Raw genomic sequence first — 17,480 nt, forward strand, 5'->3', positions numbered from 1 at the left:
TAAGATCCTTTTGCTACTTGCAGTTTATAAGTTAAAATCCTAACAAAGAACAGTGAGCTATTAGCTTTCATCTTAGAGCTGCATACAAACTGCAAGGTATAAACTAGAGCTTTATGTTTATTTTCCCTAAGCCTTTGATTATCCTAATGTTGCAAAAAGTGTTCATTTGGATAGAAATCAATAATGATTATTAAAGGGAACCTCCAATCATGGTATTAAGTTTTAAATTCTGAGTTTGTGTTTCTCCAGATCAATCACTATTAAACTATACTGCCTACTAATATGGTTGTCATGTGACTCCTACACCTTGTAGTCCTTTGTCTGATGTAACATTTCCCATACAGTGATTTACACACGTAAAATTGATTGTCTCTGTGTATATTGCTGACAACAGAAAATCCATGGCTCAGAAACAAATGGCTTGTTCTTCCACTTTTAAGCATATTTGGGACATTCTGTGATTAGAAACACATCCCACTTTGTGAATTTATTTTAATGTCAATAACTCATATTAATCGTTAAATAATCATGTGTATCCATTGTTTGAATTACATAACATAATAAGCTGTAAATGGTCAGTGAAATGCCAAACAAATACTAAAGATTGGGATGTTTTGCCAATCCTGGCCACACCTCTAACTCCGCCCACTGATCCAATCCTCAGGTTAATCCCGCCCTCTGATTCTCCGCCCACAGTTCCCCTACTGTTTTTTTCCCCACTTCGACCACTGGATACAATACATATTCGTGGCGGCCCCTGGCAGGGATTTGGCAGCCTCCGGCTTCCACTAACTTGCAAACACCCTGACCGTCACCCCCCGCTTCCCGCACCTGTGTTCCTCGTTCCTGATTCGTGCCTCCCCCGCAACGGTCGTGCGGCGCGCTCGCGGACCCACGCCATCTTGCTCTGTCTGTCTGTCTGGTCTTCTATTGTCCGTCCGCGGCTCGGGACGAAGCCTTTTACTGCTGAGCTGATGGCGTCCACGAGATCTGAGAGCCTCCGCGTCCGGCCGAGCCCTGTCACAAGCTCTTATTGGCCTGAGGGCCGCATACCGGACCACGTCCATCTGTCTATCCACTCGGGACAGTGGTGACTGGATGCAGGTGAGACATCTGCCTTCGAGGCGGATGAAGCGGGCAACAGGCATGTGTGTCTCTGAATGCAGGGTTCCTTTACTCCCTGTATTTTTCTGGATGTGTCAGTGCTGTCTGTCATTTTGTCTTTCTTTTTGGGTCAGTAACGCTTCCTATTAGTGTTTCTGTCTCTGTGGGGATAGAGTGATCTGTGCAGACTCAACCTCCTCAAACTGCTTCCCGCGTGCGGCGTGGCGTGTGTCATCAGTCTGAATTCTTTCTGGTGGTCGGACTCGGAACGTTACGACGCGTGCGGTGCCATCTAGCTGTCACACATTGCCAAACTGTGGTAGGAAGGTGTGTCTCAGTAAGTCTTACAGTTTGTTAAATACAAAGAAAAAAACATTTTAGGTGAAAAAGGGAAGAAAGGGAAGCATGATAGGTTTTTGGTAAACAGTAGGTAAACAGTAGTGCGTCATGTGCTGAGGTTGTGGAAATTCATTTCTTTTGCAGTTTTCCTGGTGTGCCTGGGTGAAAACGAACCCTTATTTACTACATCACTGCCCGCGTATCCAGAGGACACAGGTCCTGTCATGGCCCTGCAGCCGTCTGTGCCAGTCCCTCACGTCGTGTGTCACAATGCCCTCCTCCTCCTCCTCCTAAATGTTATCGTTCTGAGACGAATTCGGAAGGGTAGGAGCAGCCGCAGGTACTGGTCATCTAACGCCTTTACTGGACGTTTTATTAAAACACCTTCCTGAGCTCTGCCCCGCCCGGACCCCCTCTTCCGGGGCCCCCTACCTACGCTCCCTGCACAGGGCCACCATGAGCCTAGAGCCGCCCCTGCCCCCACTTCTATCAATTCGTCAATGTCATCCAAGGTGCAGTTCTCTGCTGCCTACCTGAGGGGTTTTCTAGTCCCCCCCCCCCCCCCCACTCCACCGTGTCCCCCTCCGGGTGTTTTATCAGAGGCCTTACGTTTTCCCATTACACTTGGCTGTTATTGTATACTACACAGGAAGGAAATATATAGCTATGCAAAAGTTACACAGAACAGATTAAAAAACACACAATTAAGTTCAAACAAAAAGCGCTGTTGTCGGCCCAGCTAAATAATTCTGCCCACAAACCTTACTTAACGACCAGAATTCAACACTCCTAGCACACCACCAGTTCATACAAACCCTGTTTATTTCCTTACTACCTCAGCATCTGACATAAACAATGCACTGAAAGGAGTTTACATGCTTACAGCTGGTTAAAAACAAATGCAACCTTGCACTCAGTCAACCAGTTGATACAACATCAGGAGCTACCGCTCATTGGAATTTAACGACCAGCTCATAAAGAGGGCCGTAGTCACTTTTCTATAGTGTGAACAACGTCCTGTTCAACACCAGAAAGCAATGCACAAAGGTTCAGAATGCATATATAGTATAAAGTATATAAACACTGGTGCATATATGAGGCTGGAGTACATGTACGGAGCAGAGAACACAGTTGGTATTATACCTGCAAAGATCCATCGGTATGCATTACCACTCTGGGGTATGTTGTACCTGTAAATGTATAGAAGAGACATTTCATACATCATGGAATTTTGTAGCAGATTTTTTTTGGCTTAAGTTTGAACATTGAGAAAGTTTTGGCCAGCGTAATTTCACATTTTTGCAGGCCTCCCTCAGCAGCTCATTGTGTTATAGGTCAAATAAATAAGCTCCTTTGAGTAAGATATATAAGAGAATCTCAATTCCAATTTCGTTTGGTGATATGCAAATGTTTAATATTAATGCAATTTCCAGGCTATTTGTAGTTGAGGTGATAGCAAAATTCCTGGGTATAACTAATGTGTTGGAGTAGTTTTCAAAACATTGTTCCTCCTCCTTCATCTTTGCTGCTGCAAATTAGTACATTTCTTATAATAAGCTTGTAGTGCAATCAAAAGTCACACCTATTGGAACAACAAATTATTTTCTCATTCCTTGATCTGTGCTCAATTTTTCCATTTACATTTTATAATCCAGTAGCTAGCCACTCCTGGATAGCTGGTGGCCTAGCACTTGACTCATTGGTGCCTATTATCCCGAGCAATTGAATGAGTACCAATAAAAACCCACTTATTGTTTCTATTTGATTTAAAACACAATGCATATTTCTTCTATTTCTTGTGCAATGCTTGAAATAAAAATTTCTTGGCATTTCCAAGTCATCTAGTACTTATCCTAAAATCTTTAGAACTAATGGATCTGGATTTGAATCGAGGAGTACTCATCCCAATATATTAATCCTCTGCAATTTCTTTATCACCCATTGTATTGTTTAATTTTCTGCTTAAAACGGTGAGCCCCACACAAGAATGCATTCAGTTAAATCCAATTAAATGAAAATATATGCATATATGTCCTAAATAGCACTACATGGACAATGGCAGTCTTACTCAATAGGCCTACATTTTCTGTCCAAGGTCAGGAATTGACTCTAAACTCTTTCTGACCGAAAGTACTTTTAGAGATGGAGCCTCGGACTTTAACGTTCTCATTTTTAAGGATCCCTAACACTTGGAAAATAAAGGCAAAATAAGGTGCACACCTACATTTAAAAAAGTCTTTTAGCACATAAATGATGTGACTTTTTACTCCAAAGTATGATCATAATTTATAAACCTCAGAATGTTGAAAAGCTGAGCGGATCCTGCAGGAAATGGAACCTGTGACCTGCATGCCACGTGCAGATATCGCGAGGACAGAGCCCATACTTTACAACCATACTGGATATCTAAAGTTATTTTGTTTTGCATCGACCTATATCTTTAACGTTTGCAATAAAACGCAATTTTGTGGAATATCTGAATTGAGGTCAAATATATATATTTTATTTTATCGCAGCATAGGATGCTGTTTTATTCTCTCTGACCATGACGGCAGCCAGGCCAACAAAAATTTAGCAAACAGTGAGCTAATGGAAGTCCATTTAAAGTTGAGGGACGAATGACTTATGGGCCCTTGTATTATTACCATTTGAAAACCATGATGTGTAATTAGCACAACAACTGGTTTGCAAATGGCAATGCAATTTACGGTGCAACCTATGTACTAATAGATTGGATTACGAAATATACATTCCCAGGTAATGCTAAATGACTTGCTGAGTAAATAATTCTTACCCAAACTCTCTCTCTCTCTCTCTGTATATATATATAGAGAGAGAGCTATGAAAGTAAGTGCAAAATAGCTCAGAATAATATGAAGCATTATTACTGGTATTGTACATACAACCCCCATAGGGAAAGCAAGCTTATATAACGTGCAGCATTGACCCTACACCATACACTTCATTGGCAGCCAAGCTCATGTTGACTATGAACCACAGATGACAGGGTTTTATACTTCATGACAGAGAACTGAGTACCCGAGTACTGTAATGACTGCCACCAACACTTTTCTGATATTGCTGGCAGTCAGATAGAGCCCTCGCTCTTGCGGGAGTCTGACCCTGTAGGAGCAAGATGGCCCATGGGAAACAAAGTTCCCTAGGCCAATCAGAACACCCTATTTTTAAACTGACGCTCCTGTGAGAGTCTCGAGCCTCTCACGTATTCAATGCTCCAGATATACAATTATATTTTAACCTTAATTTCTCAAAAGCTAATGAACGGATTCACACAAAATCACAAATAGCACAATCTGTGGGCCAAGATCTTGCTTTCTGCCGAATTTGATGCAATTCTGTTTAACAGCTTTTGCAAAAGCCCATCTTAAAGAAGTCTATGGAAAATGCATGTGTATTTTGTGTTTTGGGACCGCCATTTTTTCTTGGCCCCCACTTGACAGATCACCCCAAAAATTGTCATGCCGAAACTAGTCAAAAGGTATAATCTTTTTTGAAAGTTTCGTGGAGATGCGTCAAACGGTGCCAAAGTTATTAGCCACCTGTTAGAAATGGGATTTCAGGATGGCTAAGGCTTGCATCAAAGCCAGGCAGAAACCACCACTCTAGTCAGGGCAAGGGAGTTACACGCCAAAGATAACCCCTGCTCACCCCCTTGGTAGCTTGGCACGAGCAGTCAGGCTTATCCCGGAGGCAATGTGTAAAGCATTTGCGCAACACACGCACAGCAACAACATACTAGGCACACCACAAAAGGAACTCCACACAAGGTTATATTAAAATAGCCTTTGTATTATCATAAAACACATTAGAATAGTAATCACACAATATACACTGTGCCACCTGGCACTAGGCAATATTTACAGGGGATTATATACACATGACAGGGCCACTTGGACCACTGTCAGAACCATCACAAAGTGAACATAGTAAATGTAGAACATATAATAAGCGTAGAACACAACCAGTAATTACTGGCAAACACTGTACTCCGCATCATCCTGTAACACAAACCATATTATGCACAGTATCACCTCAGGCGTAAAATACATTATGCTTCAACCTCATAAGTCTAAACATATTAGACCATAACCTCCTAAGCATAACTCACATTAGGGGCATAACTCACAGTAGAGGATAACCTCACCAACATAAACCACAGTATGCAAAAAACCTCATACATAAACCACATTTAGAAGCATAACCCAGGGTGCATAAATCACAGTATATGAATCACATTTCCTGCACACCACATGAATCACATTAGGGCCCGGCACCCTACCAAACTAACCGTCCCCCTGGCCAACTGGCTTTCACAGAGGGCTCAAATGCCCTATGTCCAAATGTCAGGACGGCTGCCAAGGCAGCAGAATACACGTGCGCAATTGCGCCTGGGGCAGAGGAGTGTATCTCACTCCTATCTCATTCAAAAATGCCCCCAAAGCAATGTTAGTCTAAACGTTGCAGCTGCCGCTAATTGCCATGCAAATGTGATGCAGAACGTGGGCCTAGGCAACACTGTGCACTCTCCTGTCCCACTCGGGGAATTCCATACCAATCCGCGCAAAACGTTGCAGCTGCCCTCTATCAGGCGGGGCAGCTGGGTGTAAACAAAGCTGCCCTCTGGACCCCCACTAGGGCCCTAGAACAATTATGCCCACGTTGCAGCTGCCCGCTACGGCGGCGCAGCTGTGATAATATCCATGAAGGGGGGCCGGCACCACTGTGCCCTCTGGACCCCCATGGGCTCTTAAAAACAAATATGCCCATCGTTGTGATGGCCCGCTCTCTTGCAGGACCGCCCCTACCCTAGAACTGGCACTCTGCCTCGGAATGCACCACAAAGGTGCCCATGGAGCCCCCACTCACCGGGACTCTTTCGGCGTCTGCTCATCTCCTGTGCCAGTCCTCCCGGAGCCGACCTCGGCACTGCCAATGGCCAAGGGCAGCCCCCACCACTCGGGGACTCTCTGCAGGCATGGGGGAAGTCTACCTTCTCGGGGCTCCGCTCTTCTCTCTTGGCGGCCTGAGGGGCTCCCACAGCTCACGGGGGGCCCGCTCAAGAAGACACTGCCCTTTGGACTCTCTCTAGCCTAGGGGCAGGTGCTGGGGATCCTGCAACAAGGAGCGGGATCTCTGTCGACCCAGGCCTCGCGTCACGCTTCTCCCGGCTGGCACTTCCCGTTGCTGGCCCCGTCCACAACCAGGCAGCTTGCCTGGCTTCCTCCTTCGGCGCTCCTCTTCCCCAGGCCGCAGCTGTGATTTCCTTCGGTGATAGTGCGGGGTGGGCACCCGCCTAAAGGTTCCATGATGCGGGGTGGGCACCCGCAAGTTAAATAAACGCATAAGCGGGGTGGGCACCCGCATGGTACACAAGGAATGCGGGGTGGGCACCCGCTCCACGGCATTACAGGGGAATCCCTACGCTGGGTATTCCCTCCCTCTCCACACAGCGCAGCGCTGCTAAAGCCCACGCGCTCCTCTTCTGTTTGGGAAATTAGAATATAGCGCTCGCGAGGCACTTAGGAGCCACAGCTCCCACATCAACAGTCCTCAGAGATCAAGGGGGCAAGGCTGGGCCCAGGGAGGCAATCCCTCATGGCGGGTCCTCCTGGGTCCCAGCAGCAGCACGCCCCAGCCAGGGTCAGGAACAGCACACAAGCACAATACTGATTCATGGGGTCACAGCCCCTACATTTATACCACACAATCTCTTGGTCTGCAGTGCAGGGCTTTGGGGAACCAGATGCAACTGGTTCAGGGGGGAATTGGAGCACTTTGTTTACCAAGCTCCTCTTCCCCTTTGTCAGGTGGGGGCTAGGTGATCAGACACACCACAGGGGGTGGAACCAGCATTGTACACGCTGGGCACAGTCCTATTCAGGGTCAGGGTATTACTCCTCCCAATGCAGATGTCCCATTCAGCCTAGCACTGACTCACCCTGCCCCTCCTGGAGCCACACACACATCCCAGCCCCTGTCACTCTTAAGCCAGACATGCAATTCACATCAGGCAGGCAGACATATAGCACACAGAAATGCCAACTTCTAAAAGTGGCATTGCTAAAATAATCATACTAAATTTGCGCACACACTTTATACTGGGCCGCAGTGCTAAAGTGCCCAGAGGCCTAAAATCACCAACACCATGTCACAGAAAAGGCTAGGAGAAGGAACAAAGTTTAGGGATGAACCTGCCAAAAAGGGCCAAGTCCAACACCACCCAAAAAACTCTTTTTAGAAGGATCAGTTGAACAAACTAGAACTACCCAATGGCGAACGCCACTGAGTAATATAAAACAGCCTGTGTCTCTTAAAGGCACTGAGGTGCTACTTTAAAAAAAAAATCCTATTTGGAAACATACCATTCGAAGAAAGAAGTTGTTCCTGGTCCACCTCCTTCTTCCTTCACAGATCAATAATATGATTCCCAAAGGAACAGCTTCTCCTTTACAAATCAGTTACCACCCCAACTCAGGGGTTGATAACTGAGCAAAGATTTGTAACTGCAATTGAAGTCACGAACCATTCATACATACCATTCTGACTCTTAAATAATATTAACGCCCATTCCAAGACCCTTTCCCATTTAGGATTTGGAAAGTGTTAAAATATTCAGTTTACAAGTCAGACCGAGTTTACTGACTCATGATAGGGTTTTTGTTAATTGGTAAAAGACATTGTGCAGTCACATACCCTGATTTTGTTAATCTCTGGGGTTGCAACCACAAAAGAACTTGGTACATTTAGCCCTTTGTGCCTAATTCCAATTTGATATTATTCATATGATTACAATTCAGTTGACTGGAGCTGTTTTAAGGCATGGACAAAGAAAGCAGTCACCTAGGCTCATCATCTTTCAAGGGTACCCCTGGTTGAGTGATCATGACACTCTTTCCACCTCACTGTTACTACTTCAACATCGTGATCTTGTGAACCTCTCTACCACAGCTCTTTCTCAACCTTCCCCCTGTCCCTTCACCTTACTGCTCTCTCTCTATTCTTATATTGCACCTCCACCTACAGCTCTCTCAACCTCATCTCTTTCCTCATATCTCATTAGCCTTATCTTTACCCCACTCCTCTCATTAACTCACAATCTTTCTTCCTTTTCCTCTCTCGTTAAATAAGTATGAGCCTCACTTCACTTTGTCTACCTCGCCTACCTATCTACTTCAGCTTTTTCCTCTCATCACCATCATCTTTCGTTCTACCTTTCACCCCCACCTTTCTTTCTGCCTCACTGTTCTCTTTGCTTGACCCTTATTTCTATACCTCCCTTCTCATTTTGCATGTTCCTCTATCTCACCACTCAAGTCAAGTCAAGTCAAAAACACTTTATTCGATTATTAAAAATCATAAAAGTATACTATACAAATAGATAATTTTAAAAATTCCAGAGCATATCATAAATATCTAAAAGCCAGTAACATATACATAAAGATCAGTTCAAGTATACACTGAGGTTTTATATTAACAGATATTTCATAATTCATAACCCTGGTATTTCATATAATACAGGAAAATTAATTTATATTATAGAATTAGAATTTAAAGAAGTATTTACTGTACCAACACCTATATTCATCCGGAGTCTCTTCCCTCTGGCACGGATTGAAGCAATCAGAAAATTAGCTACACCAAACATCACTAGAGGGGGTCTCCAATAACTGAAGATAATACAATGCAGGTTTATACTTTACAAACCCCTTTTCCCTTAACAGTGGTTTGATGAACTTTTTCCTACTTTCCTCATAAAAAGAACAGAAAAACACAAAATGTGTCTGATCTTGATCGGAGAAATTGTCACATTCACAAGGCACATTCTCCCTTGGATTACACCATTTATCGTAAATACCCAACAGGAAATGTGCCTGGTTAAATCTGAATTTTGTTAGAAGCCACCGATGGTAAGGTCTAGTAACAATGGTCAGATAAGGTTGGATTGACAGTGTCGAAATCAACAAGTAGTGTGGCCTAACTGTTGGCTTAATAATTTCCCTTGCTTCTCGATCTAATTCTCGTGTTTTCATAAAGTGAGTTTTTACCCAAGTAATATCTTCCTTGGTCAGATTATCTCACCACTCAACCTTGTATCTCTATTTGCTTCTTTCACTAGCTCATCTGTCTACCTTTACTCCTAACTCCGCACTTTCCACTTACCTCTCTATCAGCCTCAACATTCTGTGCACCTCAACCTCTTCCTCTCTACATAACCATGCCTCCATGTCTAGTTCTTCCCCCTCTCATTCACTCTAAAAACCCTACTCATCTCTCTACCTTTCTATATTCCACTTCCAACCTCTGTGTGCCTTTCTTCAAGTGCTTAATTTGAGCCGGTACTTTCCGGTGCTCAGCACTGGCACTTAATTGGTTTCCTGTGCTCGGCACCAGCACCTAATTGTCAACACCATACTTGGAACAGTCCACCACATGGTGGCGCTACTCATAACATTTAGAGATGAGCAGAACAACTGTAGTTTAGGAATACAATATACATTAAAAGTGCTAATACCTGACTCCCCAGCAATTCCTTTAGCTTTGGGGACCTGGAATAATCTGAACTGTCGCATTTACATGTGAGAGTGATGGTTAGTAGATGTTTTGGCAGCGATGACAAAGGCGATTGGTGGTGCAAGCTGCAGTGGCATCCTGGTCAGAGCCCTGGCATCTAATATTTTACAAATTAAGCACTGCTGAGACTCCACATACAAATGGTAGTGGGGCGGGGGAAGGAGACATGGGGGGGAGGAGTATAAGAAAAAAGAAAAAACGTACCCTAAGTTGATGGCTGCGACCTGCGTTGCGCCGTGTGTTTCCTCTTCCATGTCCCAGCAGGCACCGGTGCTGCATCAGACTCCCTGTCCAACCCCTGCGCTGCAGAGCAGCTCGGGCATTGGCCTGAGTGAGCTGAAAAGACGCTCCACTCAGGTCAGGGAGTCTGTGGGGTTTCTCCAGTCCGGCTGCTCAATGCTGCTGTGCTGGAGAAACCCAAATCTCTATGTGTGTTTTGGTCTGCCGGCCAAATAAATATGCGCCCTTACAGAGTGCACATAGCAACCCCCACCCATGCCCAAGCCCCAGCCCCGCCCCTCCCTGCACATGCTGGCTGATCCAGCTGCTCAAAAATAAAATTACAATCACATAATGTTTTCTTTTTTAGCTGCCAGCTCTGCCCTTGGGGCAACGCTCTTTGCCTTCTCGGAGGAGACGCCCCTGCCTTTCTTCCTGGATATATCATCATTCCTTTTGAACTTACATCTTCACCTGCTTCACCTATCTCTCTATCTCATCTGGATCTCTCCTTCCCTTTCCCCTCTACCTCCTCTCTTACTAGACCTTTCTCTGTATCACTCTTCCCTTGTCCCACCTCCTCCCATTTCTCTCACTTAAACAGACCTGGACGTCACTAAAAAGAACAGAAGACGCATCTGGCATTCGAAGGGAGTTAAGGAGGAATACTCCGATTTCCCCTGATGGAGTGGTTTTAATCCTTGGAGGAGTGTTTTCATTTCTTCTGTTGTAGCGACAATGAGAGCTGGACGGAGTATTTATTTGCTGCTACGAATACCTGGCTATTTAAGTTGAAATTTCAAGCACTATGTACATATGTCTTATTTTAATTAACACTTGCCCAGGGCCCCAAAGGTTCTCAAGATGGCATTGCATTAGCCAGTATTGAAATTGCATCATGTCTCAAAAGAAGCATTTAATTAATATCCAATTTTCCATTTCAGCTTACTTCGGGCGGGAGACCACACTACTACGTCTCCTACAAAAAAGAAGGTTTCGCGCAAATGAAACTACCAAAGTACTCCTTGCCTAAGGTATGGCTCATTGCACAATGTGGGCTTTAATGCTGTTGCTTAACTCTTGACTCAGAATTTGCCCAGGACTCTTAAATGAATAATTTTGACTTGACTTGACTTGAATCATTTGTGTATTCATGCACTACACTTGTGTAGGAGAGTCACCAATGTGAAAAGTTTTAGCTGTCTATTTTTGAAAATTGTTATTAGGGTTCATTGCAGCAAAAATGTACCAGACAGCTGTTCTTATGTCAATTCACTGCCTTCATCATAAGTGGCAGGTCATACCACGACCAGCCATTAACATTTGTAACCATCTTTGTTTAGAAAGAGTAGGAAATGAACCATAAGCGGGCTTTATAACAGGTATAAATCTCCAGCTGAAAGCCACTTTTATTTTAAATAATCGCGGATGACCCGCGATTATTTATAATAAAAAATGCGCAGTGGATAGTTAAACCACAGCTGTTGTGAAGTAGTGCATGGGAGCTACAAGCACTAACACCACACCCTGGACTGCAGGATTTGTTTTGTGCCTTGATTTTTACACATTTTTCACAGTTTTAAACGTGTTTATCCCTCTGCCTCACAGCTAGCTACGCCTTTTTTTTAAACCTTTTTTTCGAGAAGTATATTTCAGTGAGTTTAGTAGTTTTGAAATTGGATTGCAACATTCCTTTTAAAAGGCACCCTGTGGATTTGTTATATCAAAAATAATCGCATTGGGTCATTAATCCTGCTTTTTCCATCCGTGATCCTAAATATGCTACAATTGCTGCGCCCACGGCTTTAAATAGACAAACAATATTGCAGCTCTGTGATTGTTTCTGCTGCTTGCCCTGAATAAAAATGCTGGAAATTAGCATTGACCAATGAAAACGATTTTACTCAAAGCATTACAAGGCATAGGTACAGTGATCCCTTCTCCTGCTGTGCTCAGCGCAGTGAACGCCACATAATTGAGCTGCAGAGAAGAGTTGTTTCGTTTTTGCTCATATCTTGTGCCAATGCGCCCACTGGAGAAAGAGCTGCATAATCGGATTATTATAAGATACCGAGAACGCATAGGGCACACGTGGAATGATTGATAATTGCCAATCCTTGTTCCTCAGGGCCACATGTGCTAGCCTGGCGCTGCAGTCCACGAGCGACTCTCGCATCGACCTCTCTTTAATCTTACTGTGGCTTTTCTTTCCGTGTGAGCTTTGAACATGGCTGATTCCGACAGTGGAAGCACCTATGGCAGTGGTTCCCAAACGTTTGACTTCTGGGGACCCCCACTTAATTATTACTGGAATCCGGGGACCCCAACTGAATCATTATTCGAATCCGGGGACCTCCCATGAGTCAGTACTGGAAGTCGGGGACCCCGGCCTAAGCAATGTTGATGATTTGAACCACTAAACAATGCACAAAAATACAAAAAAAGCATTCATCAAACAAATACACAAATTACACATTTTATTTAATTAGAAAACATATAAATAAAAAAAGACATCAAAATGTAATTTTAATAGAATGTTTGGAGTTTTTCTAAATTCACTTGAGGCCACTCATCTCCATACTATATTCAGTTTAATACACTTGCACTGCTCTCACAAATTTATCTGAGGATACTAATTTAATTTTTAGCCTCCCATTTCAAATTCCTTCACATTTACAGTATGTTTTACAATGTTCAATTGTACGTTTAGCATCTTTATATATCTACACTTTATTAATCTGTTAATATTATTTGATTCTCAAAGTAGTCGCGGACCCCCTGAGGAGGCTTCGGGGACCCCCAGGGGTCCCCGGACCCCAGTTTGGGAATCACTGACCTATGGGATAGAAAGCTCCTGTTGCTAGACTGCACGTCATCATTCGGCCATCACTGATGACCCTTGCCCATTGAAAGAACCAGGCACAAGATGCTTAGGGCTGTTGTTTGGAGAGGGTTAGGGATGAAGCCAGTGGTCCATGTGAGAGAGGAATTCCTTATGAGGAAGTGAAACGACTGGCCCACGTCCTGCTTCCAAATGCCACAGCATGCCCATACCCACTTCACTCACTTAAGGGCGCAAGGGGGCCCTGAAGACAGTTTGCTGTCTGTATTGTAAATAGATGTTATTGGTATAATATAAAGTGCTGCCTTGTGCCCTGACATAGCAGGGCAGAACACAAGGCAAACACTTTAGTGCTCTTTACATCGACAGCATCCTCATCTTCATTTTGATTCTAAAACGGTATAAACCCAATGTGGGCATCCACGCGCTAGTGGACAATCTGATAGCTGCCTTTTCATAAAAATAGGTACATTTTCTGGTCTTCCTAAACAAAATATAGAAAAAAGCTGCTTATTGAACCATGTAATACATACAACAATATCCTTTCTGGTACTCTTCTGTTAAGCGTACCAGAACATTCAAGAATAAAGGGTGGGTAGCCAGAAAATCATTCTGCTTGATCCCAAAAGGGAACATGCAAATATCTATGCTGGGGCAAACCATGTGTTGTATTTGTGTGGGTCCCCTGGAGAGACCATGGGGCCACATTGCCTCCTTTGTGGGTGGGGCTAAAGAGGTAGACTAGGTCTATTAAAGAATGGAACTGGAAGGTTCTTGATAGAATCCCACGCACTATATACTAAAGATGAATACTAGGAATGGTCCATTGAAATAAAGTCATAACCATTGCCATTTCCTTCAAAATAATATCTGTTGGCCCCTACGTGTATTGGTACTTCGCTGTTAAATGAACCTTGCACATTTTCTTACACAAGCCTTATTGTCTGGATTTATGTCCAAAAACTGGGCGGATGGGCAGGTTTCCTCTGCACAGGACAAAGTCGGATATGATTAAAAAAAATAGCTATTTACTGCAAGCAAATCTGTTTGCTGATTCTCCAGGTCTCGTATATCTTCTGATCCACATACTGCTATTCTTTCAGACTTGAATTAACCTGCATGTTTGTTTAGCCAATCACATTAGGTCAGGGGTTGGTAGACTGATCAGTAACAGCCTTTAAATGTCCAAGATGAACCATAACCCATATTCAAAGCTGAGTCTGGCCAGTGCTTTAATATCACAACTGGTTTTCTGACAGTTCTTCCCTATGGCTTGTGGCATGTGTTGACTAAACGTGTGCTTGACAAAAGAGGGTTTCCCACATAAGCCTAGATAGTGATTGGACTGAGCTGTCATAGGGCCTCATTACCTGATTTACCAGAGTGTAACTCATCCATGGTAATATGATGGGCTCTGCTAATTCCCGTACAACTTTGCTATTTTGTTATCAAGTAATAGCCAGTGCTAGGCTGGGGATCTGAAGAGGATTTAAAGCATCCCTGGGTACTTCCACATAGCTGTGCTGGAGCCTTTCTCAATCCTCCATTTTCTAGCAGATAACTCAAACCTAATCTTGCCATCTGAAAGAATAGTCTACACTAAGTTTGTTTAGTAAACGGTTTTCCTTTCAGCTGACAGTGGTAGATATGAATACATTGCATTTTTAGATTGGTACTTTTAGAAATGGGGGTCTCTAGTTAGCAGAGGTAGGTAACGTTGTCCAAATAAGGACCCTTTTTTCTTTTCAGGGTAAGGGGGATACTTCTAAAATAACCCCTGCTCACTTCCTTGGTAGCTTGGCATGTGCAGACAGACTTATCTCAGAGGCAGTATGTAAAGCATTTGTGAACACATACAGTAATACAGTGAAAATACTACAAAGGACACCACACCAGTTTAGAAAAATAAGTAATCTTTATCTAAACCAAACAAGACCAAAACAACAAAAATCTACAATACAGTAATAAAAATATGACTTTCAAATTGTAAAAATAGTTCAGTTCAAAGCAAATTGCAGATGCAACACTTTTCACACAAAGTACCTTGGATGCGTCACACACACAAACAAAAAGCGTTGCAGGGGAGGTGGTACATCAGTTCCTTACACTCAGGGAAGGTGATGCTTCGGTTCCTTGCTCCGGGAGAGGTGATGCATCAGTTCCTTACTACTGTGCAGGTTAGGTGATGCGTCAGTTCCTTACCGGAGAGGAGGTGATGCATCATTTTTTTACTGGGTGCGAAGGTGATATGTCGGTTTCTTACTGCGTCCCCCAGCGATGCGACAGACCTGGTGCCTCAATGTGATGCTACAATCGGGGACGATGCGTAGGTTCTTGCACCCGCACAGCAGGGCTTGCATCGGAATCAGTGCGGTGATCTCGGACTTCGGAGATCGGTGCATTCGATGCTGCGTACGGCGATTTCTCAAGCCGCGGGTAGGTGCTGTGACGATTTTTTGGGCAATGCATCGGAAACTGGTGTGGATGAGTTACGCTTCTTGTTGTTGCGTTACTTTTCCGGCTCACAACAGCCAGACCAACCTCCAGAGGCCCAGAACAGCTACAGGCACCTCTTGGCAAGTCAGGGGAGCTGGGGGTGAAGTCTTTTGTCCCTGAGACTTCAGAACAGGAGGCAAGCTCTTCATCAAGCCCTTGGAGATCTTCCTCAAGCAGGGGACACAGCAAACAGCAAAGTCCTTTTTCCCTTTCCTTGGCAGAAAGTAGCCACTGCACGCCAACCCCAGACAGCAGACAACTCAAGGACAGTATTCCTACTCAGTTTCTCCAGCTCTTCTCCTTGGCAAAGGTTCCTCTTGATTTCCCAGAAGTGGTCTAAAAGTCTGGGGTCTGTGCCTCTTTTTATACAGTAAATCTCTTTGTTCTCCCCTGGCCCAGGGCTCTGAGCCCAGTCCAAACCAGTTCTGAGTCGCACTTTGCAAGTGCACAACAACCTCTATTGTCAGTGTGAGCCCTGGCTCCAGATACACATCGGAGGGGGGGCGGAGCCATCATTGTGGAAGGCAGGCGCAGCCCTATTCAGGTGCAGGTGCTACTCCTCCCTCCACTCCAAATGCAGACAAGGCCTATTCAGCCCAGCACTCACTCATCCAGACTCTCTGGAGACACTGCACAGTCCCAGCCCCTGTCACTCTAAAGCCAGACAGTAAATACACATCCTAGCAGAGGCACACCGGATGGCTAAGCAAGAAAATACCTACTTTCTAAAAGTGGTATTTTCAAACACAGAATGTAAAAATCTCCCTCACTAAAAGATGCATTTTAACATTCTGAGTTCAGGCATACTAAACTTTATCTTCCTATCTGGTTCCCAAGGGCAGTTATGCTTATAAGATGCTATAAGCAAACTCCCCCTTCTATCCTTCGGGAACAGATAGCCTTACAAGAGTGAAAAACTAAATTGGCAGTATTTCACTATTAGGACATGCCACAGACATCAGGGCATGTCCTACCTTTCACATATACTGCACTCTGCTCACAGGGGTAACTTGGGCCTAACTTAGAGGTGACTAACATGTACGAAAATGGAAGCTTAGGGCCTGGCAAGTGGGTGCATTTGCTAGGTCGACATGGCAGTACTGGACTGCACACAGGCTCTGCAATCGTAGGCCTGAGCTACATTTACAGGCTGCTTATGTGGGTGCCACAATCAGCGCTGCAGGCCCACTAGCAGCATTTGATTTACAGTATTAGGGACTGACTAGTAAATCAAATATGCTAATCATGGATTCACCAATCCATGACAACAATTTACAAAGGGAGCACTTGCACTTTGGCACTGAACAGCAGTGGCAAAGTGCCCAAAATATCTAGACCAGCCAAACAAAGTCCAACACGCAGCAAAAACACAGGAGGCAAAGGCAAAAATACAGGGGAAACCAATGCCTATTGTGCCAGGTCTAAGAGGTACATTTCCAGAACCAGTTCAATTCAGAGAATAACATTTTTCAAAAGACAATGAAAAAAACATTGTTAGACCTGACAGCCTTAGAGTTGTCTCCCCCCCCAATTTTTTGCCTTCCTGTGTCCAATTTTGCTGGAAGTTTGTGTCTGTTGGCCTTACCACTCTATGCACTTTACCACTGCTCACAAGTGCTAAAATGCTTGTGCTCACTTCCCTAAACATGGTTTGATTGGCATATCCATAATTCCATATTTAATTTACCGATTGGTCCCTAGTAATGTGCACTACCTGTGTCCACGGCCTGTAAATTAAATGCCCCTAGTGGGCCTGCAGCACTAATTGTAACACCCACCTAAATAGCCCTGTACACGTGCTCCAGTCAAGCCATTGCAGAGCCAGCATGTGCAGTTTTAAACTGCCATGTAGACCTTGCAAGTTAAACATCTAGCCAGGCCCAAACCT

General features: G+C 44.2%; 1 protein-coding gene across 2 annotated transcripts in view; it reads left to right on the forward strand.

Moving 5' to 3' along the window:
• Nucleotides 1-17,480, forward strand: part of LOC146867033 (VPS10 domain-containing receptor SorCS1-like) — a 3,068,338-nt gene that overhangs the window by 2,188,275 nt on the left and 862,583 nt on the right. For both annotated transcript variants that reach the window (XM_085603449.1, XM_085603451.1), the window contains exon 8: nt 11,199-11,288. In XM_085603449.1, coding sequence (XP_085459575.1) covers nt 11,199-11,288 — 90 coding nt within the window. The remainder of the gene's footprint in view (nt 1-11,198; nt 11,289-17,480) is intronic.

This window comes from Triturus cristatus, chromosome 1_2, assembly GCF_964204655.1.
Source record: "Triturus cristatus chromosome 1_2, aTriCri1.1, whole genome shotgun sequence".
In the NCBI taxonomy this organism is placed as follows: Eukaryota; Metazoa; Chordata; class Amphibia; order Caudata; family Salamandridae; genus Triturus; species Triturus cristatus.